The following is a 26,757-nucleotide window of genomic DNA, read 5'->3' as shown; positions in this document are numbered from 1 at the left end:
ATACAACAATCATTACTTAACACGTGCATAGTGATAATATGAGAATGTACTTGTCGGGGGCAGGTCTAGGCGTTGAAAGCGGATGACGTAATACCAGATGCTGGCGGCACCTGCACCGGACGACATTCCTTATCGCCTTATGACCCATCTACCTGATTACTTTACCTGCTCTTCCTATAAAAAGGGTTGAAGCACTTGATCAGTACGCATTTGGTTTGGATGCGTCTCGGTGCACGGATCGCTGTCTGTTTCAATAGACTGTCCTAGCCCTCGCTATGGTTATTTTGCTATATAGTAGACTTACTGACTATGATAACTAATTTTATTAAATTATGCGATGCCATGTACTTGACCGACTGACTAAGATAACTAATTTTATTATTACTGAATTACTGTTCCCCTTAATGTCCTAATCATCTTTTCCCTACATCAGAAGTGGGATGGACCTACGTGCCCACATGGTCATTGTGGCGACCAATGGTGACGTTTATTAGTTCGGGGCAATGGCGCGCACATGCGTTTGGTTATTTTCTTGGGGAGCCTTAGGAAGCCACGCCATCGGTAAAGCCTTTGACAGCCTTTGGATGCGTTGATTATAGCGGGACTGAACGCATGGAGCAGTGCAATATAGGGTGTACCCTAGTGTAGTATGACAGTTTATTTCATACGGGCGACACGTTGCCATTTTGATACTTATAATCACTTTGGTGGTCTATTGTTTCAATTTATTTCTATCTTGTAATTTCATAATGTTCACCTAATTTTTGAGTGTTTACAGGATAAGAAACTACTATAGCTGCTTGTTGGTGGTATTGTAACGACACTGGACTTGTGTTGACCGCGAACGTACCGGAAGGTGGCCAAATAAGGCAGGATACTTTTTGACTCTGGTAAAACCAAGGCGGTGAGTTAGTAAGTGCCTTTTCGGTAAGTGACTTTATTATTTAAATGTAATTGAAGTACTTGACGGTTTTTACTTTACTTAGTCTCTACAATTTTCTCTCGAATTTGCGGGTACATTCATTATTTCTTATGAAAAATTTCTGAAGGTTGTCGCATTAATGCAATTTTAATGGTCTACGCGTTGCTCAATGGAGACACTGGTGTGTAAAGGCTCAATAGATGTGTTTGTGATATGGGTTCGGCGAAGATACGATACCGTAGCGTTCAGAGGCGCTCGCGTTTGAATTTAACAGTGTGTTGTATTGAGCAAGGTGAAGGTGGTTTAGGTTGGAACATTAAAAATTTGGGTTTTAATGTCCTTGATGAGCTTCCAGAGATCTCTCATTTTTTTTCTATATACAAATAAGGGGTGATTGGAGCTAAGCTGACTAAATTCATTTAAAGTAATTACAATAATGACTTGAGAACTTGAGTAAACATGTTGATCGAATCTTACCAGAGGTTGTCGTATAGCCGTAGTATGCGGTGGGTAGGCAGCTATGGCGGAGGTCTAGTTTCAGTGGAAACTATATCTGTATTCATGTGAGTCGCTTTGCGCCAATGAAAAGTAACAGGAGGTTACTGGGCTATGCGTATCCATCGATCACATGTAGTGCTTAAGTGTCTCGAATGAATGAATTTGGTCTAAGGAATTATGTAGAAGGTATTAGTCAGCTAAGCTCTTGAGTTTATAAAAAAAAAATTCGTTGGAATTTATTTTACGCGTTTGAATTTAATATTAAAGGACTAATTCTTTTGTTTAAATGGTGTTGTAGAAAATGTGGAATCCTATAAAGATAAGGCGACCGATCGATTTTGTGTAAAATTTTGTGTAACAAGAAAAGTAGTAGTAATGTAAAAGAGGTCGAAATTGAGTACGGTTGTATTGTGCGTTGAGAGACTATGTGATTTGAAATGAACTATTCATCATTAGACTTTTAGTTTTAACGTCGCGAATAACCTTAATACGAGTTAATCAGGATTGGCCGAGCGGAAATTTTAATATTCGCTTGGTTTTTCTGCCTTACAGGAACAGCACACGAGGTCGCTTGATTTGTCACGATGGCCATATGGCAGATGGCCAATAGGGAGTTGGTTTTAGTACGCTAAGAGATGGCACTAGCTGGAGACATCAAAAGCGGTTTGTCGGTGATTACGTTTGAGTATTGTCTGCGCTGCCGCCTATATACGCAAGAGATATTAAGTCTGCTCGACCCTCTAGCGAAGGTGGACGTTTTAGGAAACCAGCAACGATGACTAAAACTATACTTTCCTTTCAGCTCAGTCTTCGTCACACATTTCGAAAAAAAAAAGTGATCTGTTTTTAGCTTTTTCCTTATTCTGCTCCGAAGCTGTATAACTGACTAATGTTGGTGTCCAGTGAACTTTTGCGTTTCTCCAAATAGGGTTCATAGTGAATATTTAACAATTATTGACCGTGTTCTAACATTTTAATTAAATATGTTTACAGATACCTACTGCAAGTGAGTGGTCGAAGAGCATGTGGTCCTTGTGTGCCCTACAGCGCCACAATTTGGACCACCGTACCTTCATTTCTATTTTTTTTCCAACAAATTATTTTCTTTTTTAAAAAAGATGCAAATTTGCACACGTATGGAGTTTCTTGCGCCGCTTCTTCTCCATAGCGAAACCCCTTCCGAAGCGGTGGTAGTTGGTTGACTTTCAATAAGTATTCTAAGTATATGAATCAATTTTGAATAAATAAAATTTGAATTTGAAGGTTTGATAAAAGTAAAGCTAAAATAAACTAGTTTTGATTAAAAATGAAGAAAGAAATCTGACTAATTTTCAAGTAGAAGGGTCCGTTTAAAGTCATAGTTACTTGATGGTGATCATTGTGTGTTGAAGTCCTTGACTTGGTAATGATAAGATTAGTTATCAGTAATAAACCCTCCCCTTTCTTTTTCCAACAAACATAGTACCAATTTTTGTTAAAAAGCATCCAAATTCTCCGGCAGCGTCACATGTTCCTTAATATAATTTCATCCTGATAAAGAGGATTTATCCGTATTGGATGATATTCCGAAAATTAACTTACCTAGTAACGATGTCTCCAACGTTAATATACCTAGTTTATGCTAGAAATTCAGATACATTATCTCGGAGAAGCTTAAAATTGACTTTGTGAGCTAGTTCTCAGACATTGAATAGTAACAATTCAAATAGGTAGATGAAACCCTATTTCTTGGTTCTCGAACGCTGTCTAATGACTCTGAAGAAACGTTATCTGTCGATTTGTCGTAATATGATGAAAGGGTAAGAATCTCATTTGCTTTTGCGAGGGACGATCTAGACCAGCATTGGATGAGCTGTAGGGGTCTCATTTGCTGTTGTGAATGACGATCTAGACCAGTATTGGTTGAGCTGTAGAGGTCTCCTTTGCTGTTGTGAAGGACGATCTAGACCAGCATTGTGTGGCTGTAGGGGTCTCCTTAGCTTTTGCAAATGACGATATAGACCAGTATTATTAAGTTGTAAGGATCTCATCTATGCTAGAAGAGACTATCTATTATGGTTTAATTTACTAGTGTTATACAGTGAATTATGATGAGCTATTGAAATGGGTTTCTTTTTCTTCATGTACCGTATTTGCTCTTGCAGACATATAAAGATTGTACCTACGCACGAGGACGTGCGATTGTCAGAATGGCCGTGTCGGGGGCAGGTCTAGGCGTTGAAAGCGGATGACGTAATACCAGATGCTGGCGGCACCTGCACCTGACGACATTCCTTATCGCCTTATGACCCATCTACCTGATTACTTTACCTGCTCTTCCTATAAAAAGGGTTGAAGCACTTGATCAGTACGCATTTGGTTTGGATGCGTCTCGGTGCACGGATCGCTGTCTGTTTCAATAGACTGTCCTAGCCCTCGCTATGGTTATTTTGCTATATAGTAGACTTACTGACTATGATAACTAATTTTATTAAATTATGCGATGCCATGTACTTGACCGACTGACTAAGATAACTAATTTTATTATTACTGAATTACTGTTCCCCTTAATGTCCTAATCATCTTTTCCCTACATACTCGTATGTTAGAGCCACTGATAGACTTTATAACAATGTCAGTCCGAGCAAATGTACATTTTGGTTCATGGAAATGTTGCATACGTGAGTCGAGTGAAATGAGGATTGGAATATTTGCAATTTACATTTTGAATATTGTAGTAGTGTACTTGGCATATTAATTGTGATATCTAATGTTATTTAAATAAATAGTTAATAAATAAACGAATAATAATAGTTATGTTTATGCCTACAACATGCTATCGCTATCACCCAGGGTCGACTGACAGAGAATGCCAAGCATTAAGTTTACCATTTGTAACCCTTAGTTTAAGGTGTACAAAAATAAAAAAATAAATAAACGCTTTTTACCCTCACAGCCACACACTAGGATTCCCTGTATGGTGGGTGGTATGAACACACACAAAGACGAATACACAAACACCCGAGAACAGATATCTAAATTCATCATTCAAACATCTGCCTGGCCGGAGATCGAACCCGGAACCGTTTGCGCGTCCGACCGGTATGGTGACCGCTCTTAGCAATTAGCACTAAGCGCTGCACTGAACGTCTGCTATTTTTTAATCTTGTACCAAACGAACATGCAATCCACCGGATGGTCAGTGGTCACCGCCGTTATGGATTATATAATTAACTCCATATAAAACAGGGGTTCTAATTGAAGCCATTTACAGATGCACTGCCACTCCCGAGGACTGAAATATCGTTCCATATTATGCATTCACCGAAACGCAAGAGTTGGTTTGAGCTAGAAATACATAGGTGTGACAATGGTACCTCCCCGGTTGAAAACCATATTATTATTTTTCTACCACCTTTAAACTTCAGTCTTTTACTTTTACCATATATAAGTATAGATATATAAACGCCTTGTAATTGAATGAAGCCATTAAATGACTTAAACAGCTGAAAATTCTGTCAGCCGTTTAATGGCTGTCATGGTGTAATTTACGCGGAATAATGCCGACATGCGCAGTTAAGACACAAAATGTAAGAAAAAGTGCGAAAAAATATAGTTTCATTAGTAAATGATCTAAAAACTACACTTTTTAACATTTTACAAACACGAAAATAATTGACAGTAACAATTGTCAAAAGGTTATATTTTCTTGTCAGAAGCGAGTAATCTTTACTAATCTATGAGTTTTACATACCTAATCATTGTGCAACTCCCTTGTTCAAATTTTATTACTTCATATCGCAAAGTTATTGTTGTCGTGTCGCAAGTGTTGTAGCAATTGTCTCAGTTTCGTAAAATATAAATGTTCATTTTTTTTAAAAACAAATGTTAAAGTTAAACAGTTTACTAAAATTTTCAGGTAACAAAAGTTTGATCCAAAATCTTAGTATAAATAAGTAAGTATGAACGGCTCTACGTATTTGTGTTCTAAAGTGCATGCAACAGTGTTTGTGGTAATGTAAGCTTCGCCGAATAGGCTGCGGTTCGGCGCTATGTACTTTGTACGAACGTTGCCAGGGTGTAGAGAATTTAGATCGAAAAACTTGTTGTGAAAATTCAATTTTGTATCGGTCACAAATCGTATGATTCTTGTTGACCTGCTCTGTTCTGACATGAATTCAAGTGATCGTTGATGAATGCTTTGTATATTTGTGTGTGTATGTGTCTGCGTGAATGCATGCGTGTAAACAATAAATCATAATGACAAACGTATCACTTATGTGTACTATGCCTTATTAACGGAAAATAAAAACATATATGTAGCATCTAGAATTACTGTAATCAATAAATAGAAACGGTACCTGTCACCTCGAACTATTTATCTTGTAATTACCACAAACATAAATTAGAAGGATATGGATTAAAGTAAACCGCATGCAATGCGAAACTATAACATGTATTTTAGTTGTTCGAATACCGAGGCATTGCAAGGAAGAGTCTGCGGTAACGTAATCCCGGCCGAATAGGCATTGCGGTTCGATTTGACGTGTTTGTTTGAATGTTCTATGTAATTCTAGGAAGAGAGAATTTAAATTGAAAAGCTACTCGTACTTTTGAGAATCTGTACCCTTGCCATGAGTTTCCAAAACATCCCACAATTTTACGTTACGTTTACTCAATCCATTATTCTGTTTCGTTTGCTTAGTAGACTGAGTAAACGTAACAATGAGTAAGCGATCAAGTCTTTTTGTCTACCTCACATGTTCGCAAAAGGAAAAGATAAAACATAAAGCGTCATTTTGTCAATTTAGACAGAACATTAAATATGTTACGTTACTGACACTATACGAGTAGTTCTGATACAATACCGCTAGGGTCGCTAATTGGAATTTGTATGGGCAAATACCAATACAGTCATATTTGTCAAAACATAAAATCTTATGGTAAGGGTACTGAGTTTTTGTCAATCACTTAATATGTGATCGTCGTTAAAACGTTGTCTTTCTACGCGAAGCGTTAAGATTAAATATAATATAATAGAATACTCTTTATTGCACACTTACAGAAGAATTTAACAGTAGTATTAAATCCCGGGATTTAATGTTTTTTTGCAATCTTAATTTGAATTATTTTATTTGACGAATAAAAATATGTCATATAAATTTCGATAGTGTCAATATTAAATTTGCAATGTATCCAACATAATGTTGTTTAAAGATACATTTAAGTCTGAAAACAGAGGTGTTGTGTGGAAGAGGCTGCTGTAACGTAATTCCGAATCGATTCCGGTTCGATTTCATGTTTGTTTGGACGATTTATGTGATTCTATGTGAACACTGATAAAATATGTGATATGAATGTTGTAGTATAAATATTTTTTTTTGTATCAACCTATAAGGCGTTGTGTGGAAGAGCTTGCGGTAACGTAATCCCGGGCGAATAGGCACTGAAGTTCGATTTGTTTATCTGAATGTTTACTGGGATTTAGTGTGGGAATTCAAATAGAACGTGTTTGTTTGAAAGTTTCGTAGCATTAGTGTGTGAATAGGAATCGAAGTTGGTATCGGCCGTTTTATTTACGATTTTTGTTTAAATTTACATGTTTCAAATCCACGGGCCTATATTAATTTTTAAGAAAATTTAAATTAAAAGCCCTTTTTCGATATGTGTGATTTATTTTGGTAACTATTATATGCGTGATCCGCTCAAGTAGGTACGAATTAACATTTTCACGGAAATGAATTAGTATTACTTACTTTAGCGATGAAAGAGGACATCGAGGAAACCTGTACACCAGAGGTTTTATTAAAAAAGTTTTCGAGTGCGTGTGAAGTCTACCACATCGCATTTAGCTATTTATTTGATATTTTATTTGATACCATCCTCCGTAAGAATCTCTATAATTTAATCAAACGTCGGAGTCGTCACACGAAAGTCTCTGGACTTACAGTGTCTCCTGATTGATGCAGGAGACCTATTCTTATCCACAGACAGTATTTTGTCGTTGATGATGACGCATGATTTTTTAACGTGAGAGCAACTTCTATCTTATTTAAAAAGAGTTATCCGATAGAATCCACTTTCATAAATTATTCGGATGTTGAGGAAACCATTAGAAACTAAAAGATAATTACGGTCTGTGGAGCGTACGGTAAAGTTTTGATTATAAATTTGTAGTTGCACTGATGAACCGGCAATTAATTTATAACAACGGAACTTTATGTTGTTATTGTTAATTTATGAATAGAATTCTAAATGAATTTAATTGGGTCATTTAAGTAATATTTAACCTGTAGTATAACTAAAAATATATATCACGAGAGTTTGTATGCATATTTAGATTTTTCTAATGTAGGAGTAGCAGACGAGCACTCAATACACCTGATGGTAAATGACTCCTGCCGCCCATGTACATCTGTAATCAACCCCAGATAGATATTCCTACTGGAGGTCAGCCACAGATGCATCGCTACCCCCGAGAACTAAGATAAGGACTAAGCAGCGCTTAACACTGTTATTAGGCAGAAATAGAACGGTGGTGCCGCCGGCGTTGAACCACAGATGACCTTACCACCCTACCATACATAAGTTATACTTTTTAAATTACACAAAATTTAGTATATCTACTTTATTATTGACTAGCAGAACCCCGCGGCTTCGCCCGCGTAAAAAAAATATGATATAACAGACAAATACTCGTAACTGTAATCGTAAATTTGTACCTTTAACAATTTTAACGATAAAATAGCATTAATATTTAATTAATAAAAGCTTTTTTTCTTCACTGTGTAACTAAATTGGTCAAGCTTTCTTCAGAAACATACACTAAAATTCTAATTAGTGGACTATAATGAAACTTTCTTTAAAATATAAGTTTCATGTAGGATACAATAATTATTATTTACTCTATTCTATAGGAACCGTCCATGTTATATGTGGCCTTACATACAGTGGTTCTTTCCAGGGTAGCTCGCTGGGCGGTTAGAGCTCCCATTCTTGCTGCCCGCAAATCCTGAAGTCCCCCTTTAGTCTCGTACGACAGGCAGGGGATACTGTAGCCCTGTTCTAGCCCAAAATTTTAATCCAAGGTCTATGTGTCTATCACATAACCATCACTAATCCACGCATAACCACAACCATACCCCACGGCAGGACAAAATGTTGGCACGCAGTGTGTCCAAAGTAGTTGCGATGTACCTAATCAGTATACCAAAATTACGCATTATCATATATGAAATTTGCACCCGTCCACGTTGTCGTGTATTTGTCTGAATAGACGTTATCTGAAATTTTACGTTTCTAACTTCGAACCTAAAAGATTCCCGTATATATACATATAACACTTCTTTTACCTCCTTAGTAGAATTTCAAAAACATTCCTATGTACATATGTATCAATAAATAAATACTTTATCATCAAATTTCTGAAAGCTAATTCAACACCTGCGGTCGGCAAGCCGACACCCACGGGTGGTGTATGGCCCGCGACTTTTCCTTGTGGCCCGCGGGTCTGCGCGTTACTAATAATTTACCAAGTGCAAGTCCAACCCGCACCTTGAGCATTCCGTACAACTAAAATTTTTATTTACACATTTTGTGAAAATTTCAACTGTCTACCTCTAACGGTTTAAAAGTTAGTTGAAAATATATCGAATAGCAGTTTGTTGTATGGGGACCCCTTTTTGTTTTCAACTTTTTTATTTTTAGTATTTGTTGTTATAGCGGCCACCGTTATGCATCCTCTGTAAGAATTTCAAATGTCTATCTATTACGGTTTCAGAGATAGAGCCCTGTGACACACGGACAGACGGACAGACAGTGAAGTCTTAGTAATAGAGTTCCGTTTTTATCCTTTATGTACGGAACCCTAAAAAACCTTCGATGTGCACTTCAACACGCGTAATACATTCCCATGTTAAAAATATATGTTACGATGGCCCGTGGAATTTCACCCTACACTAAACCTCTCTGCACTCTGTTCTTTTTCCAGACACGCCAAAGGAAGTAACTTCAACAACGGTTTTTAAAGAATCTTCCTTTACTTATAGGTTTCTAAAGGTGGTAGAACCCTTTGTGGTTCGACTCCGGCGGCACCACCGCCACACCTATTTCTACCTAATAACAGCAGTGTTAGGCGCTGCTGTGTTCCGTTTTTAAGGGTGTGGTAAGGGAGACAGACTTTTCCGAGGCGTTCCAACTTAGTCCTCAGGGGTAGCGGCGCATCTGTGGCTGACCTCAGGTAGGAATATCTAATCCTATCTGGGGTTGATTACAGATGTCCATGGGCGGCAGTAGCCACTTACCATCAGGTGGACTGCATGCTCGTCTTCTACTTCTATAGTATAAAAAAAAAAATAGTACCCTAATGGTGGTTGATTGTTGAGTTGCTAAAATGCTGAAACAGATGTGTAAACAGAAAGGCATAATGCATACACCCTTCTATAGCAGTCTTAAGGGTTGATCTAAAAATCTAAAAAAAACTGTGACTCAGATGCTTCATTGATTGTAATGATAATTTTTCATAGTGGTCGCTCCCGCATTAACGGAGTTTGAAATAAAATTCCAACCCCCATTTAACGACCTTAAGGGATGATTTTCCAAAAATAATGGTATAGGTGTTTAATTATTTTCTATCGAAAACTCAAATACCGATTTTTATACAGTTTACATTAAAACTGGAGGACTTTCATACAAACTTACATCCCCTTTTTTACCCTCTTGAGGGTAGATTTTCCATAAATGGTGTTAAAAAGTTCTATTATTTCTAACAGGAAAACCAAATGCAAGTTTTTATAGTCCTTGCTTCCGAATTAACGGAGTTTGGAATAAAATTCCAACCCCCAATTAACGACCTTAAGGGATGATTTTCCAAAAAAAAATGAAATAAGTGTTTAATTATTTTCTATTGAAAACCCAAATACCGATTTTTATACAGTTTACTTCAAAACTGGTGGACTTTCATACAAACTTACAACCCCTATTTTACCCTCTTGAGGATAGATTTTCCATAAATGGTGTTAAAAAAGTTCTATTATTTCCAACAGGAAGCCAAATGCAAGTTTTTATAGTCCTTGCTTCCGAATTAACGGAGTTTGAAATAAAATTCCAACCCCCATTTAACGAACTTAAGGGATGATTTTCCAAAAACAATGAAATAGATGATTAATTATTTTCTATCGAAACCCAGATACCGATTTGTATACAGTTTACATCAAAACTGGGGGACTCTCATACAAACTTACAACCCTTATTTAACCCAAATGAGGGTTCATTTTCTAAACGGTAGAATTATAGTTCCACTGTATCTAACCAGTGAGCCAATGGCTAACTTACATAGTGCTGGCTTTCAAATTGGCAAATTTTAAAATAAGCTGTTAACCCTTATTTTACCAACTTAAGGGTTGATTTTCCAAAAATGGTGAAATAGGTATTTAATTATTTTTAATCGAAAACCTAAATACCGATTTTGATAGCGTTTACATCAAAACTGGGGGAATTCTATACAAACTTACAACCCTTATTTAACCCACATAGGGGTTGATTTTCCAAAAACGGTAGAACTAAAGTTATTTTATATCTTACCAGCAAAGCAATGGCTAACTTTCATAGTGCTGGCTTCCAAAATGGCAAAATTTAAAATAACCTGTCAACCCCTATTTAACCACCTTTAGGGTTGATTTTGGAAAAACCCTTAGATTAGATTTTTATTACTTTAAATCAGAAAGCTAAATACCAATTTTCATCTAGTTTGCTTTAAAACTGACGGACTTTCATATTAACTTCCAACCCCCATTTAACCCCCTTAACGGTGGAATATCAAAAAATCCGTTCTTAGCTGACCTCTACTCGGTGAAAAGAATATTCCTACCAAATTTCAAGTCTTTAGCTCTAATGGTTCCAGAGATATCGTGATGAGTGACTATATACGTGGAAATCTCTTATATATATATAGATTTTAAATCTTTTATTATACTTTACTTTAATATAGCGATAATTTGAACAAAGAGTAGCTACCATATTGTATTGAAATAATTTTGTCATTTTGCCATTGTCTATGACAATATTCACAAGAGGGCTTTCAATTTCGTAGATCTATGGAGTTCATCACGTTATCGCCTGTCCATCCAATTTGGTACTACAAAGCCGTGGATGGGACATACGCGATTCACTATCTGCATAGAGCTTTGAGAGACAGCTTTTAAGCTTTTTAAACATTTATGCACCTAGCGCTATTTGGAATAGCAGTGCAGATTTAAATAAAATACGTTTTATATTAAACATTAAAATTCCTTGTGCTTAGTTATTTTGAGCAAGCATTAAGATAAGTGCACAAATAAAATTCAAGGCAGTTAATTAAATTTCTTAGTAAATTTTTAGATGTAAGAATTCTTTATATATATGCCGCCATACCTAGATGTATTTCTGTCCAACAATGCTATAAGCTTCTGTGTTTTTATTTCAAGGATATTGTTAGGCCGACAGTAAAATGCAGTATTGCAACTTGGTATAATACAATTGTTAAGAAATAATTAATTGTGTACTATCTGTGTGTGTTTATTATTTAGCCACACACATTGACTTAATACAGTTTTTGAAGGTGGTAGAACCCTTTGTGGTTCGACTCAGGCGGCACCACCGCCACACCTATTTCTACCTAATAACAGCAGTGTTAGACGCTGCTGTGTTCCGGTTTGAAGGGTATGGTAAGGGAGACAGACTTTTCCAAGGCGTTCCAGCGTAGTCCTCAGGGGTAGCGGCGCATCTGTGGCCGACCTCAGGTAGGAATATCTAATCCTATCTAGGGTTAATTACAGATGTCCATGGGCGGCAGTAGCCACTTAACATCAGGTGGACTGCATGCTCGACTCTTATATTATAAAAAACAATTTAAGGTATTTAAGTCTATCCAAGACCTACTATAAAATCACTTTGTTCTCCAAATAACTCACTTTAAACAACGAATTACCTAGAAAGGGCGTAGACAAAGATAAGAGACATAATGTGATAGTCATTTAGACGGCATATCTCACCGAAGTATTTCACATGGACGATATATGAAATGTTTAGGCTTTGTTCGAACGTGCTTCTTGTACAAAGTCACTTTGCTTTCAAGTGAGTAAAAGGGTTCTTATGTGTGTGTCGTAGTGATGTGTGTGAGATGTGTGTGTTACGTGCAACATTAAGTTAAGATTAAAAACAGTAATATTATTTTTAAGACAGTATTAAATTTTGTTTTTCGACATTAGATTAAGAAGTGATATCCTTACTTTGGATTCAAAAGTATGTTATCGATATTTAAGAATAATGTATAACTAAGTAAGCAATAACTGTATAGGCAAAGGCAAAAGTGTTTAGTACATTTTTTTTTTTTTTTTTTTTTGTAAACCAAATGGTTTTTTTGTTTGAAATTAAAATTTTGTTATTTGAAGCTCTCAATAAAAATTCTCAAGTTTTTAATAATGATTATTATGGTCGAATTTCGCCTACTATCAGAACAATAGTTATTGAATGATAATTATATTATGTAACAATACTCGTTATCACTATTATTCCCGTTAGGCCGACCTGAATAATTAATACTGTATCTATAGATGGACGTATATACGTATATTACTAGGTTACGCTATCAATTAATTGTTAGAAACGTATATGACATATATTCAGGAAATCCAACAAGCTCCTGTTTATATATTAGGAAAATGCATAGTTGAATAAGATACGATAAAAAAATTTTACCCTACGACATTACTAACTCAATAGAACTAATAATAAAAGTTGTTAGATAATAATATTTTAAAGACTTACCTGTTTTGACCAACTTGAATGTGACTTGCTGTTGGTTCTTGAGCTGTTCATTGTGAGCTGGATGTGTGAGCTCCCGGAGAGCCATCTCCACGGAGGGTTGTTGCATCATCGTGACGCGTGGGGGCGTTGGCTCCTTTGAACGACTCAAACTAAAACGGAAGAAACTGACTTTCTTCTTGGAGTTCGGTCCTGTCAAGTAAAAAACATTAAAAATGTTATACGATTCAATTTTAAGGAAAAATAGTAAAATTAAAATCGAAAATCGAAAAGTAAAAAACAAACTCAAACATTATTTCAAAAATCAATCCCTCAAAACTTCAAACCAAGCGTAGAGTTATGAAATTGCAAAATCCATGCACTGAGGTCGTGATTACAACGAGTTAAGGGTTAGTTGGTAAAAAGGCGCATTTAACCCAAAACCAAACTCTCGTTCAAGAACCTTCGAATGAAGAACGTTGAGTCGGTGGCGTCGAAGGTAGGGATGTTCCGACGGAAGGCGCAGGAGAAGGAGTGGCCGCGGAGTCGGAGTTGGGCCGAGGAGGAAGGGAACTAAGAGATGACGTGGAGGGGGACGGGAAGTGCGTTGCCGTAACATCTAACCGGCGATCCGGCTCCGGAGTTGTCACACGAATATTCGCCCCGAACTGTGGTGTACTTGCCACTTCAAATAGAGCGTCAAAGTCTCTGTCAAAAATGTTTTTCCGCGAGAACGCCGGGGTGGGGAGGGGCGCGGGTAGCTCGAATTCATCTGGAGCGGGGGTCCTAACTATCTTGCCGAACTCGTTGTTCTCGTGGCGGCCGAGCTTCTTGAGGAGGTTCTTTTTGGTGCGCTCGCGCAGCTTGGCCGGACGCTCGAGTGAGGGCGTCGGCGAGGCCGGCGCGCGCTCGGCGGGCTCCGGGGGCGCCGTTTTGGGGACTGCGACGGCGCGGGGCGGGGCGGGGGTCGGGGGCGGGGGGCGCGCGCTCGACGGCGCGGGGGGCGGCGGACCGATGATTATATCAAGGGTAGGCCGCTGCCGAGGCCGAGGCAGCGATTGCGAGCTGTATGTCAGGGAAACTACTTCTTCTGCAGGATATATTACGTACATCCCTGGCGAGACCGCATCGCGCCGGCCCCTCGCGCCCTCCGAAGAGGTTCACGCGCGTCTCAAGCTCAGTACTTGCTAATTTATTATCTACGATCGTTGGCGCTTACTGTCAAGTTTCGCTTATAAACCACTCGCTGCGATCCGAACTGTGGAATGTTTTTTTGTAGTTTTGACTTTTATGAGGTGTGGAAGGACTGAGGAATGTTTTATGGGAGAGATTTTGAGCCATGTAAAGGAGGTAGGGATTACTTTCTTCGTCTAACATCAGCCACCATAACGCATCTTCGACCTATGCAAAAAAATAAAATCAAATAAAATACTTAAATAATTTCACGGATTTATCGTAAATCATATTATTTTTAATCTCTATATAACTTAATCTATTTTTATAGTAAGCATGATTATGAAAGGCCAAGCATGTTGATCAAATTAAAATATACCTAATGAAAACGTAATTAATTTATTCCCAAATATTTTTCGTCTATTCAAAAGATCAGGTTTACATATTTTTAATTGGCATCGCTATGCCCCAAACAAATCAAATAATATAAGTAACTTAATTCACAGAATATTTCAAAGGTTGTATTTCTTATTACAAAGACAGAGCACTTTATGTTAATATAAACGTAAATGTATGTGTCTAGGTTGTCGTCTGGGACATCAAAAGGATTCGCAAGACTTTTTATATTCTTGGAAATTACGAAATAAACGATTTATTTGCTTTTGAATCGTTTGTTGCTTGTTCAGTCTAACTGACTTATATGATTAGGTTAGTTACGCTTATTTATTGTAGACTAGTGGTGCCCGCGGCTTCGCCCGCATTTTAAAGAAATAATATGACATACATAAAACGGAAAATTTGTACCTGCATTGGAATGACAGTGGTGCCATCTGTCGAAAATTGGTCTTACCAACTCCCAAGCCCTCGTGGGCTCTTGGACAACAACTTAGCTAAAGATCATCACTTGATCAAATGCATATTTCCGATTCTATAACTACTTACGAATTAAAATTTAATTAAAAAACCTTTTCCCACAATATCAGCAATACGCTAATATTTCTTCGGGTCTGCACCCATTCAAAATGGTTTTACACCGAATAGATCAAGGGCTCTACCCGAATTCGAGCACGCTACTATTCCTGAAATCTAAGATGTTTGCTTCATATCTACCTAAGATAGCTCGTAACACAACCACCGAAACGCAAGACCTGGCTTAGGACAAATATAAATGAGGCGGATGTACCTGCCCAGTCAAACCAAATCCTCACTAATTTTATAAATCCGAAAGTAACTCTGTCTGTCTGTCTGTCTGGTTATCTCTTCTTCACGCCTAAACCACTGAACCAATTCTAATGAAATTTTGTACAAAGATAGTCTGAAACCCGAGAAAGGACATAGGATAGTTTTTATCCTGGAAATCCCGCGGGAACTAGGGATGGCAATCTAAGATCGATTAATCGGAGAATCGATCTTTTGGACCAAAAACGTAGATTATTTTAATCGATATTAGTAAGGATTGAATCGTAAACTATGCATTTGATCAAGTGGTGATCTTTAGCAAAGTTGTTGTCCATGAGCCCACGAAGGTTTCAGAGTTGGTGGAAGTTGGTACGACCAATTTTTGCCAGATGGCGCCACTGTCATTCCAATGAAAGTACGAATTTTCAGTTTTATGAATGTGAGTACGTCATATTATTTTATTTTAAACGCGGGCGAAGCCGCGGGCAAAAACTAGTAGTTTCTAAGTTCAACCTTATGAATCACATTACCTGTAAAAAAATCATAAACAACAATGATTACAGGCCGTATGTAAGCACGCTTAGCCGAGGCGTAAACCAGGCTCTTCGAGATAAACAGGTCAAGTATCACCACAAAAGCCGAGGGCAGATCCTTGAGAAGTGGGAGTATCATTCAAAATTTCCACGTAGCGCTGCTATACAAATTTATTTTGCGTGCATTATATTCCTTTAGTCACGACTCATGTTAGGAAATAACGAAGCTTTATGGATATTGTTTATTCTGGCTATTCGTGCTATTATTTTTTATGCATTTGATACTGGCAAATCTCTATTAATGATATCTACTGTGAGGCCTTTTTATGAATGTGGCTAGTAGTAAAATTGTAGTTTATTTTTACGTATATTTCAGTGTTTGACAACTATTTCCCAATCTAGAATACAAAATTTTATAATGTTGTTGGAGGCCTGTATGTGACAGTGTAACTTTAGAAGGACTTCATCAGGTTATGTCATGAACAGGCAATATATTTTGGACCACACTGAAAAAGAAAATCACAAAATATAAATCCAATAAGTGGTATTATATTCAAAATATTAATAAATTCTAATTCGCACGTTTTCAATCTAGATAGCTTTAAAATGTAATAAAGAAATGAAACTCATCGCATACCCAATAAGTACAGAACAGAGCCTGTAAGTTCATTTTGTAACTGACTCTTCTTTATTTTTGAGTAACAAACGAACATCAGATAAAATTACATTCCAATCAGAGGTCGGCCTGATCCGTTGCTACCCTTAGGACTAACTTGGAACGCTTCGGATAAGTATGTGTCTCTTCTTACTTTAAATTCTACTTTAACAACATCGCCTAATACTGCTGTTATTACACAATAGGTTATTACATTACAAAATAGGTTCAAACAGTTTACATTACATCAAAAAGCTATTGTAAAACCTAAACTTCATATTTTCGCGTGACCCTAATTACATTTATTTGTACCAGTTTATTTCTTGCGTTTATACTCCTACTAGTTTTATGTAAATGTTGATGTTAGCATAGTAAATAATCTACAATCTTAAATTAGTAAAGTGTTAACATTCGAAGAAAAATCTGTAGGTAGCTTTGTGGCAAATACATTTTTATTTCACTGACTGTCTCCCAACATTTTGTACATCTTTACATAATAACGTATTATATTCGATATTTTACAGGTATATTATACTTTAATCTGTTTTGTTTATGCTGAATTGTACACATTGAGTCAGTTAAGAGAAGTTTTCGACAACTTTCCGAAAAATTGAGTTGTCAAATTTTAATATTTTTTTATAAATCTGCACGCAGAAATTGCAGATATTTTTATATGTACTCGTATTATATCTAAATGGTTAAATGATTTTCTTAAATATGTAGTGCGCTTTTACTAAATATTACACCTAATATCTAAGATGCCTTTTAAACTGTTCTTTAAGAAGACATTTAATAAGAAAATATTACATAAAAGATCTAATTCTGTCAATTTTCTCGAATCTAACTTACAAGCGTGGCACATATTCTAAAATCTTGTTTTAAAACTCCCCTTGAGAAATTTACATATGCATTAGGTTTGAGACAGCTTATCAACGTGATGAGGGGAACACGTGTAAAAGTTCCCAATACATCTCTAACGATTAGGTGTTTTGAAATCAATTTGAATTTAGAACTTTTCGCGTCTATTGTAAGCTTTGAGTCAGTTAAGAGTTTTAAAGAACTTTCCTAAAAGTTATGCTGACGAAGTTTAATATTTTTTTAATATTTGTAAGTTGTTCAAATATCGTTAAGGATATTGGGTATTTATAAATTAAATTATAAAACTAAGTGACCTCATTTAACGTCGACGTTCATCGGATAATCTTTATTTCGATGCCTAATATCAGTGAATCCTACATCTTTGCCCTTTTTGAGAGCAATAGTTGAAGCAACAAAACTATGACTAGTATGATTAGCATGTATTATGTCTCTATTTACTGAAAAACAAGCTTCTTTTTTATATCTATTTGGAAAGTTAAATTGATAAAGCCGTTTACGAAAAACGAAATATATTTTTATTACACCACTTTATCTAGTCTCTATCTTAGCCTACAGGGAATTATCGTTTTAAGTTAAAACAAAACAATAAAGAACAATCATACAATTTACGATATAACGCGGTGGTATAACATATCTCTAACATTACACTCCAAGATAAATAACGAAGAAAGGGTAAAAATAGAAAACGGATTACTAAATTATTTATTAGTTTTTCCCCGGGACTACTAACGTGGAAATTTTTAATGACTCGCTTCAAAGTTGCTGAGTTATGGATAAGAACGTGCTAAGTTTCTCAGGTTCATTCAGACAATGCTAGGGAACCCATTAAAATTTTAGCCTTGGAAAAAGATGGCACTGGGACGGTTATATAAAAAGTTTCTCAAGTGCGTTGAATACGTCATTTAAAATGAAGGTTTAAGAATAAACGCCGATGTAAAAAGTATAAGAAACTTATTTGTAACAGATTTATTCGTGTTTATATCTAATGAGAAATAAGTTTTCTTGCTTTACAAATCATCGTTATAGTTTGCAATTTAATTTGCTTTACAAGTCAAGTAATTTATACGGAGGTTAAAATTTTCGGAATTTTTTATGCACTGATTGATTTGGAAAGTTCTTATTTTTGTTTCAAAGGGGAGGGGGGTCCATTATAGAAGATCTAATTCATAATTATTATGATAAGGGACAATAGAATATAACGTGTTATTTAGTTCAGCTGCATAATGTATCCTTTATAAAACGAAACGTATCAGTTACTATTTAAATAATGAGATAGCAAAACCAAAGGCAGGTTTTATACCTAAGTCATAGATTAGTAAAGATTACTCACTCCTAACAAGAAAATGTACCCAGTTTTGAGAATTGAAATAGTTGCGTAAAAAGTTTTGCTACGTCTCCGTGCTAAAATGTCCCTAAAATATTTGAAATAATTATTTATTTATTACGTAAATTACGCAGTATTAGTTATTTATTCGTAAATTTTCTCTAATATTCTCTAAAAATGTTTTTATTTGTCAAGAATTCAAAAAAAGAACTTACTAAAATAAGCCGTTTGCGGCTTCATTCAATTTCAAGGCGGCGAAGTATCTTTACTAATCTATGACCTAAGTGCCTAACTTAAGAAAATCAGGATCAATGGAACCGTATGTTCCATATTCAGATAATAGGAAAAGAACAATACAATTGATTGAAGGCTTGTATATTGCTTCTGGCTGTAACTTTTCACATAATATAACTCAAGGAAATCTACAGATATAATATTTTCTGCCATAATCTTTCAAGATAACGAAAAATGCCACGTCACGGCGGCTTATCCCTTCATTCTATTTCCTTTCCTTTATTTCACAAAACCCTAGTAATCGGAAGGAATGTTCCTAAAATATCACTACAAATAGAAGTTAAGGAAAATATGTGACGTAAACTGTAGATCTAATGATGAAAATACGTTTTGTTTATCCTTTCATTGTATTATTGTCTACGCAATAGTCGTAGTAGTAGATTGATGAGGCGTAGATGCATGAGCTACAGGCACGGGTCCCCTCTCAGATTGAGAAGGATTAAGTCATAGTCTACCGCGCTGGTCAAGTGCGAATTGGTAGACTTCACATACCTTTTTTTTATAATATAAGAATAGCAGACGAGCATGCAATCCACCTGATGGTAAGTGGCTGCTGCCGCCCATGGACATCTGTAATAAACCCCAGATAGGATTCCTACCTGAGGTCGGCCACAGATGCGCCGCTACCCCTGAGGACTAAGCTGGAACGCCTCGGAAAAGTCTGTCTCCCTTACCCACACCCTTCAAACCGGAACACAGCAGCGCCTAACACTGCTGTTATTAGGTACAAATAATACCTTCGAAAACTTTGTTTTTTAATTTAGGTTTCTCACTATGTCTTCCTTCACCAGTTAAGCAGGTAATCATTTATTCCTAATACATTGTGAATATCTTAACCATTAGGCTATCACTGCTTTTTGTAGGCTAAACATAGAAGCCGAGCATATTTTGATAAATAAGTACTTAATTTATTGCCGCAAGCAATGGGCAGTCAACCTTAATCGATGTTTAAAGAATGCTTTCACCGCAAGATATTTGAAACATCAAAATTATATAAATACAAGATATTATATTTATAAAATTCGAATAATAATAATTCTAATAATATTATCTTTAATACCCTTAGACTAGAAATATTTTATAGATAAAATAATAATATAGTTATTAACTTAAAGCGATCAAGAAATACCCGTGTGATAATGAATTCAAGGATACCGAATTTATAATTGTCAAGAATGTTGGTATATGATTATTACAGTCATGAGCGATGTAGCTTCGTCCTATTTTGGATATACTCCTTTCATCAAAATCTATGCCATGATATGTCTAGGGACCGGATTTACATACATATTGGACATGTTATACAAAGACATAAGCGGATACATCGAACCCAGAACCCTCCGCACGTTAGATTGATGACCATGATACCATGCGGGATCTCAATTACTTCACAGAAGATGAAACTAGTATATGAATGATAAATAACTGTACCATAATTTATCCCACTAATTGAAATCTCTAAAAAGTTAATATTTGTTTGCAAGGCATTATAAGGCGGAACAAGTGTCCTTAAGTCCTTTAATCAAATTCATATTACCATAATGTACCTTATTCTTTTGAAAACTGGAAGAGTAAACTCAAGAATTATAATGATTAAAATTAAGAACTTCAAGATAATTTGTTCTCAAGTTTCTTTAAGAAAGATACCTAAAGCTAATCATAAATGCGTTGTTACTCTTGAGGACTAAGATGGCCGGCCCTTACATAGGTCAGTCGTTATCAATTGCTTCACAGTAGAAATAGATCTGGGAGTAATTCCTCCTTGGTGAAACTACGCACCTTTATTCATAATTTTTTGCATAATTTCATTATAACAAAGCGAAATTGTTCACATTTTCGAAAATCTCTAAAGGCTCGCCATTGTAGCACGTATTTCACTTTGTAGCACTTTTAGTTCAGACTTTTTGATCATAAATCCAGCGTCCATAAGTTTGTAGGTCAATAGCATGCATGCACTGAATATTTTATCGACACTCAGAGCTCCTTCGAGAGGCTATCTGTACGATAAATGAAATTGAAATGTCTGTTTGTGACTTCAATATGTGTGTCTTTATTGAAATATGCTTATTCAGTTATAATCAAAATATATTTCAATATGTTTCTTTTTCTTTGTTACTTTACAATCTGTGTTCAGACAACTGATGTATATTTTAGTAGTTTATGTAGTTTTGATTGTCTTTAGTGGGGATTCTTCAAACTAATGGAAATTGGCATAACTGCGGTAGAGTGACGAAACCGTTGAGAGCACTTGTAGATTAATCTAAATACGTGAATACCTGCATACCCGTTACTTAATAAAATGTATCAATTTCATGATAGTATCAGTCTAAAATTATGTAAAACATGGAAATACCGGAACCGTTTTGAATAAGGTCTTTTTTATAAAAACAAAAATGTAATTGCTTAAAGATATAACCAATATATTATTATATAACCAAGATATAACCAATATATTATTCATAAAATAAAATCCGTCAACTGCTTTAAGATATAACCAATGTCATTTCCACAATTCAGAAGAATACAATGACAATTCATAAAATAATATGTAAAAATCCGTCAAGCCTTTGGCTCGGAAAACACTCGAAAAACATTACCCTCTGCAATCGCATAAAAAGAAAAGCGGGGAGATAAGGGCGTACTCGTTTCAAATACTTTCATATTAGAGCGAAGTTATGGCATACAATACAATAGCACATATTTCTTAATGCAATTTTCACGTTCCCATTTCGCTTTACAATACCTTTTGTATCAAAACAGAGTTACAATTGTAGGTCACTGAACTCGTATACCTTTTTAATTAAGTCGAGCCTTGATACCCGATACTTTTCATTATTTCCGTCAAAAGACCGTTTTGATAAAGGGATTTAGGTGATCCTTTTTAGAATATTATATTAATAGTGAAATTGTATTAAAAGTTCGCCTGATTCAGTGAACGCCTAGTGACTAAGAAACTGGGCATCTTGATCGAGGAGTCCAAGGTTCAAATCCCAGGCACGCACTTCCGATTTTAAAAGTTATGTGCGAATTAGAAATTAATGATCACTTGCTTAAACAGCGAAGGAAAACATCGTGAGGGCATACCTGTGAAATTAAAAAAATATGTTATCAAAGGTATCTGAAGTGTACCAATACGCAGTTGGCCAGCGTGGTGGACTATGGCCTAACCCTGCTTATTCTGAGAGGAGATTCGTGTCCAGTAGTGGCTTGTGGGATTGTGGGACAATAATGGCTTGATGGTCATTTAAATTTTCAAGTTCCCATATCGCTTTACAATACCTTTTGTATCAAACAGAGTTACAATTGTAGGTCGCTGAAATCGTATACCTTTTTAATTAAGTCGAGCCTTGATACCCGATACTTTTCATTATTTCCGTCAATAGACCGTTTTGATAAAGGGATTTGGGTGATCCTTTTAGAATATTATATAAATAGCGAAATTGTATTAAAAGTTCGCCTCGACGCAAATCTGTTTGTAGAGTTTGGATTAAATGGTTAAAGGGGATGAAAATAGAAATGTTCGGAATAAAGGTAGTCGTGGCATACTGGAATACGGATTATTTTTGTATGATGTAGTTTTATTATTAATCTCTTTGGTCTGACGCGCAAAGGGTCCCGGGTTCGATCCCCGGCCAGACAGAAATCTAAATGATGAATTTAGATTTCTGTTTCTAGGTCTGGGTGTTTGTGTATTTGTCTATGTGTGTGTCCATGGCACCCACGACACAGGGAATCCTAGTGTGGGGCTGTGAGTGTAGAAAGCGTTTTTTTTTTTTTTTTTTTTTAATTGATATTAGTTTCCTAAAATAGTTTTTAGTGTTATCACATAATCACTATACTTTGTAATAGTACTTTGAAAATATAGTTTTTTATGTGTATTCACATTAAAAAGCAATGATAGCCTAGTGGTTAAGAAACACGGCCTCTCGATCGAGGGGTCCGAGGTTCAAATCCCAGGCATGCACCTCTGATTTTTCAAAGTTATGTGTGTATTAGAAATTAATTATCACTTGCTAAACGGTGAAGGAAATCATCGTGAGGAAACCTGCATACCTGAGAGAATATAAAAAAAAAAACCAAAGTTATGTGTCTACCAATACGCACTTGGCCAGGGCAGTGGACTATGGACTAATCCTTCTCATTATGAGAGGAGACCCGTGCCGAGCAGTGGAACAGTAATGGGTTGTTGATGTGTATTCAAACCTTTCTTTATTATTATAATGATTTTCTGGTTATTAGTTAACCAAGCTTAGATTAAGTTTTACGTTATTGTACATTTCGTATAGAATAATTGATATTATATATTATGGTTCATACTGACTAAGCTGGAAAGCCCCAGAATAAAATGCTACTCTTACCACATCCTTCAAACCGAAACACAGCATCGCTTAACACTACTGTTATTGGGCTGAAATAGATGTGGTGGTGGTGCCGCCGGAGTCAATTAATAGAGGGCTCTAAACACTTCATTCATATTTCATAGACAAAGCCCATTATCACGTAAAAACCAATAAATAAAAAGGCAGAAATTACCAGCATTTTGGCACTCAACTACTATCCTTAAACGCAATACGTCCGTAACAACGTGACACTGAAAGTCGATCTACTTTAACACGATTCGTTCAAATTTAACGTATTTAAATTGTATGGAACGATTTTCGACAGAATAGCCATTTTATTTGTGTTTCATGTTTTGAAAGCAAATAAGTGGATCCAATCGGAAAATAGTCCTTTAAATTCTACGAAGTGGGACAAATGTTGGCAGTTTGACTTCTGTACCCTTACCAGGAGTTTTTACGTTTCGACAAGTATGACTGTTTTGGTATTTGTTTACGTATTTACCCATACAAATTCCAATCAGCGCCCCTAGCGGATTGTGTCAGAACTAGGAAATCATATGGGCCAATACGTAAACAAATACCAAAACAGTCATATTTGTCGAAACGTAAAAACTCCTGGTAAGGGCACTGAGGTCTAGTAACGGAGTAACGATCGTTGGTTTTTATGTGCTCGTCATTTTAATACTTTACTGTTTTTGCTGTACATTTTACGCTATAAAAGGGAGAAAGTAGCCATATTTCTCTATACTTTTGTGTTTTGTTATTCAAGCAAATGCTTAAAACGCACATTTTTACATGTTTATTTTTTTTTTCATACATATTTTAGTAACATATGAGTACTTCAATCATATAAATAATTAGGAAAAGAACTGAAATATTTACGAATACCATAAATTTGGCGGTAGAACCCATTTTGATTCGTTTCTGGTTGTCACCAATGTCATCCCCATTTTTGCTTATTAACAGCAATATTGAGCAATGCTATGTTCTGTACAACGGACATGGTAAGTATAATTATCCGAGGCGTTCTAACTTCTCATGGGTAGCACCGCGGTGGTTGACCTCGCGTATAAATCTTATCGTATCTGGGGCTGATTATAAAATTTAAGAGCGGCAGTAGCCATTACGGCAGTAACCTCTGTGTTATAAAAAAACCTACATCATTTCGTCTACGTAGAAATACGGAATTCCTAACAAATCACTTAGTCGTTGACTTGAACAAAAACTTCTTAAACTGCTCTACATCTAAAATAGATCTAATATTTAAAATTCTACTGCACTTTTCATCTCATGGAGACATGACACATGACACAGTTATACAAATTTATATTTCATCTACGGAAGCAATATCAAACTTTGATCGTTTATAAGCGTCAGTGCATCTGAACTTCATAACAACATGTCAGGTACAGTATCGTTCCATATGTTGACAGGATAAATATTAGTAAATATATATTTTTTAATAATGTATCAAATTTAAAATATGTAACGTAGGCTCATTCAAGGTAAATAAATGAGTTATGAATAAAATCATTAAACCTGTAACAAAAAATAACAAAACTGCGCAGAAAATAATAATAATTTATTTTATTTCGTCAATTAACTTTTAATATTTTTCAAACGCAAAAAAATAAAAACAAATTTAGATATTTTGTCAATTGACATTTGGTTTTGGTTTGTTTGGTTGGTTTTCTAGGTATAGTCCGCACCAAACTGCTAGTCCGCTCTGAAATAGTCGCAAATACGCGAGCAGGAAGTCATACAATTTTTATGGCAACGCGATTCATTTCTATATTCAGAGCGGACTAACAGTTTTACGCTGACTATACCTGCTTAGTTTCTTATGAAATTTTCCTTAAAAACTATATTTTGAATATCCGCACAAAACTTAACCCATTCTAGGTACAAATCTTTAGTAGGTAGCAAACATATAAAAGCGAATCTTTCACGCATCGTTCGTTTCCCAAGAAGCAAATTACCTAACCTGAACCACATGCAAGCATCAGCGCATCTCAACTACTTAATAGCATGTCAGTTACAGTATCGTTTAACATGTCCGTGAGATGAACATTGGCCTAATTCCCTACTTCTATTGTTTGTGGTTTGTTTACCTTATGCTCCGTAAAGACAACTGTGCTATGAATAAACTAATCTTCTAGTTTTCTTTTATTTCATTTAATCATCATCATCATCACAATGAACTCATTTCCTTACTACTGGACAAGAGTCTACTGTCACAATGAGAAGGCCATACGTAGTACCATGTTGACCAAGTGCAAATTGGTATACTTCACCTTCACATATCTTTAATTTAATTTATTTAGCGATTTAAGTTATATATTTTGCAACCTGCGGGATATTTTTTTAATTTTTATTATTTTTTTATAATATAAGAGTAGCAGACAAGCATGCAGTCCACCTGTTGGTAAGTGGCTACTGCCACCGATGGACATATGTAATCAACCCCAGATAGGATTAGATATTCCTACCTGAGGTCGGCCACAGATGCGCTGCTTCCCCTGAGGACTAAGCTGGAACGCCTCGAAAAGTCTGTCTCCCTTACCACACCCTTCAAACCGGAACACAGCAGCGCCTAACACTGCTGTTATTAGGTAGAAATATAGGTGTGGCGGTGGTGCCGCCGGAGTCAAACTACAAAGGGTTCTACCACCTTCAAATTAAAGTAGTCTATTAAATTACACTTCTTTGATACTGCAATCTTATAAAAAACTTTCCTATTTCAAAACTGTAATTATTATTTTAAAAGCAATGTCTCTAAAGTTTAAGGTAAGTAAGGTATTTCTTCTTTGCAGACTAATCGTATTAATAACTTTTTCTCTTTTTATGACGAGAAATAGTTCTCGGTTACTTTACAAATGAAATTACTGGCAGCCGGTTTTAATTAATTGAATATCTAATACAATTAAATATATAAAAACTGTGCATTTAATATATTTATATGAGAACTTAAGGTGAAAAAAAAAATGTAGAGTTATAGATTGTAAACATACCGATTGTCAAAATACTTGTACAGTTAACTATTTTACTTTCTTACTAAAATTGTCGGCTTCTTAATAGCTTCCTGAATAATAATCTATTGTAATCCAACTGGCTACACATTCCTTAAGTTCAGGATTTTAATCACAGTAGTTCAGTTGATGACGTGGAAGCGTTCGCTTTACTATGTTGTGAATGAATTT

The 26,757-nt window shown here is 35.8% G+C and overlaps 1 protein-coding gene across 1 annotated transcript in view; it reads right to left on the bottom strand.

Moving 5' to 3' along the window:
* Positions 1 to 26,757, bottom strand: part of Stacl (SH3 and cysteine-rich domain-containing protein) — a 258,237-nt gene that overhangs the window by 176,638 nt on the left and 54,842 nt on the right. Inside the window, exons 2-3 of the mRNA XM_073084326.1 lie at positions 13,644 to 14,581; positions 13,205 to 13,393 (exon numbers count right to left, since the gene is read on the bottom strand). Of these exons, the coding sequence (XP_072940427.1) occupies positions 13,205 to 13,393; positions 13,644 to 14,292 (838 nt within the window). The 5' untranslated portion in view covers positions 14,293 to 14,581. The remainder of the gene's footprint in view (positions 1 to 13,204; positions 13,394 to 13,643; positions 14,582 to 26,757) is intronic.

This window comes from Epargyreus clarus, unplaced genomic scaffold (assembly GCF_041222505.1).
Source record: "Epargyreus clarus isolate Ecla_fem2 unplaced genomic scaffold, WU_Ecla_fem_2.2 ptg000021l, whole genome shotgun sequence".
Classification (NCBI taxonomy): Eukaryota; Metazoa; Arthropoda; class Insecta; order Lepidoptera; family Hesperiidae; genus Epargyreus; species Epargyreus clarus.
The sequence above is the reverse complement of the archived record's forward strand: the minus strand, read 5'-3'. Positions and strand labels throughout refer to the sequence as shown.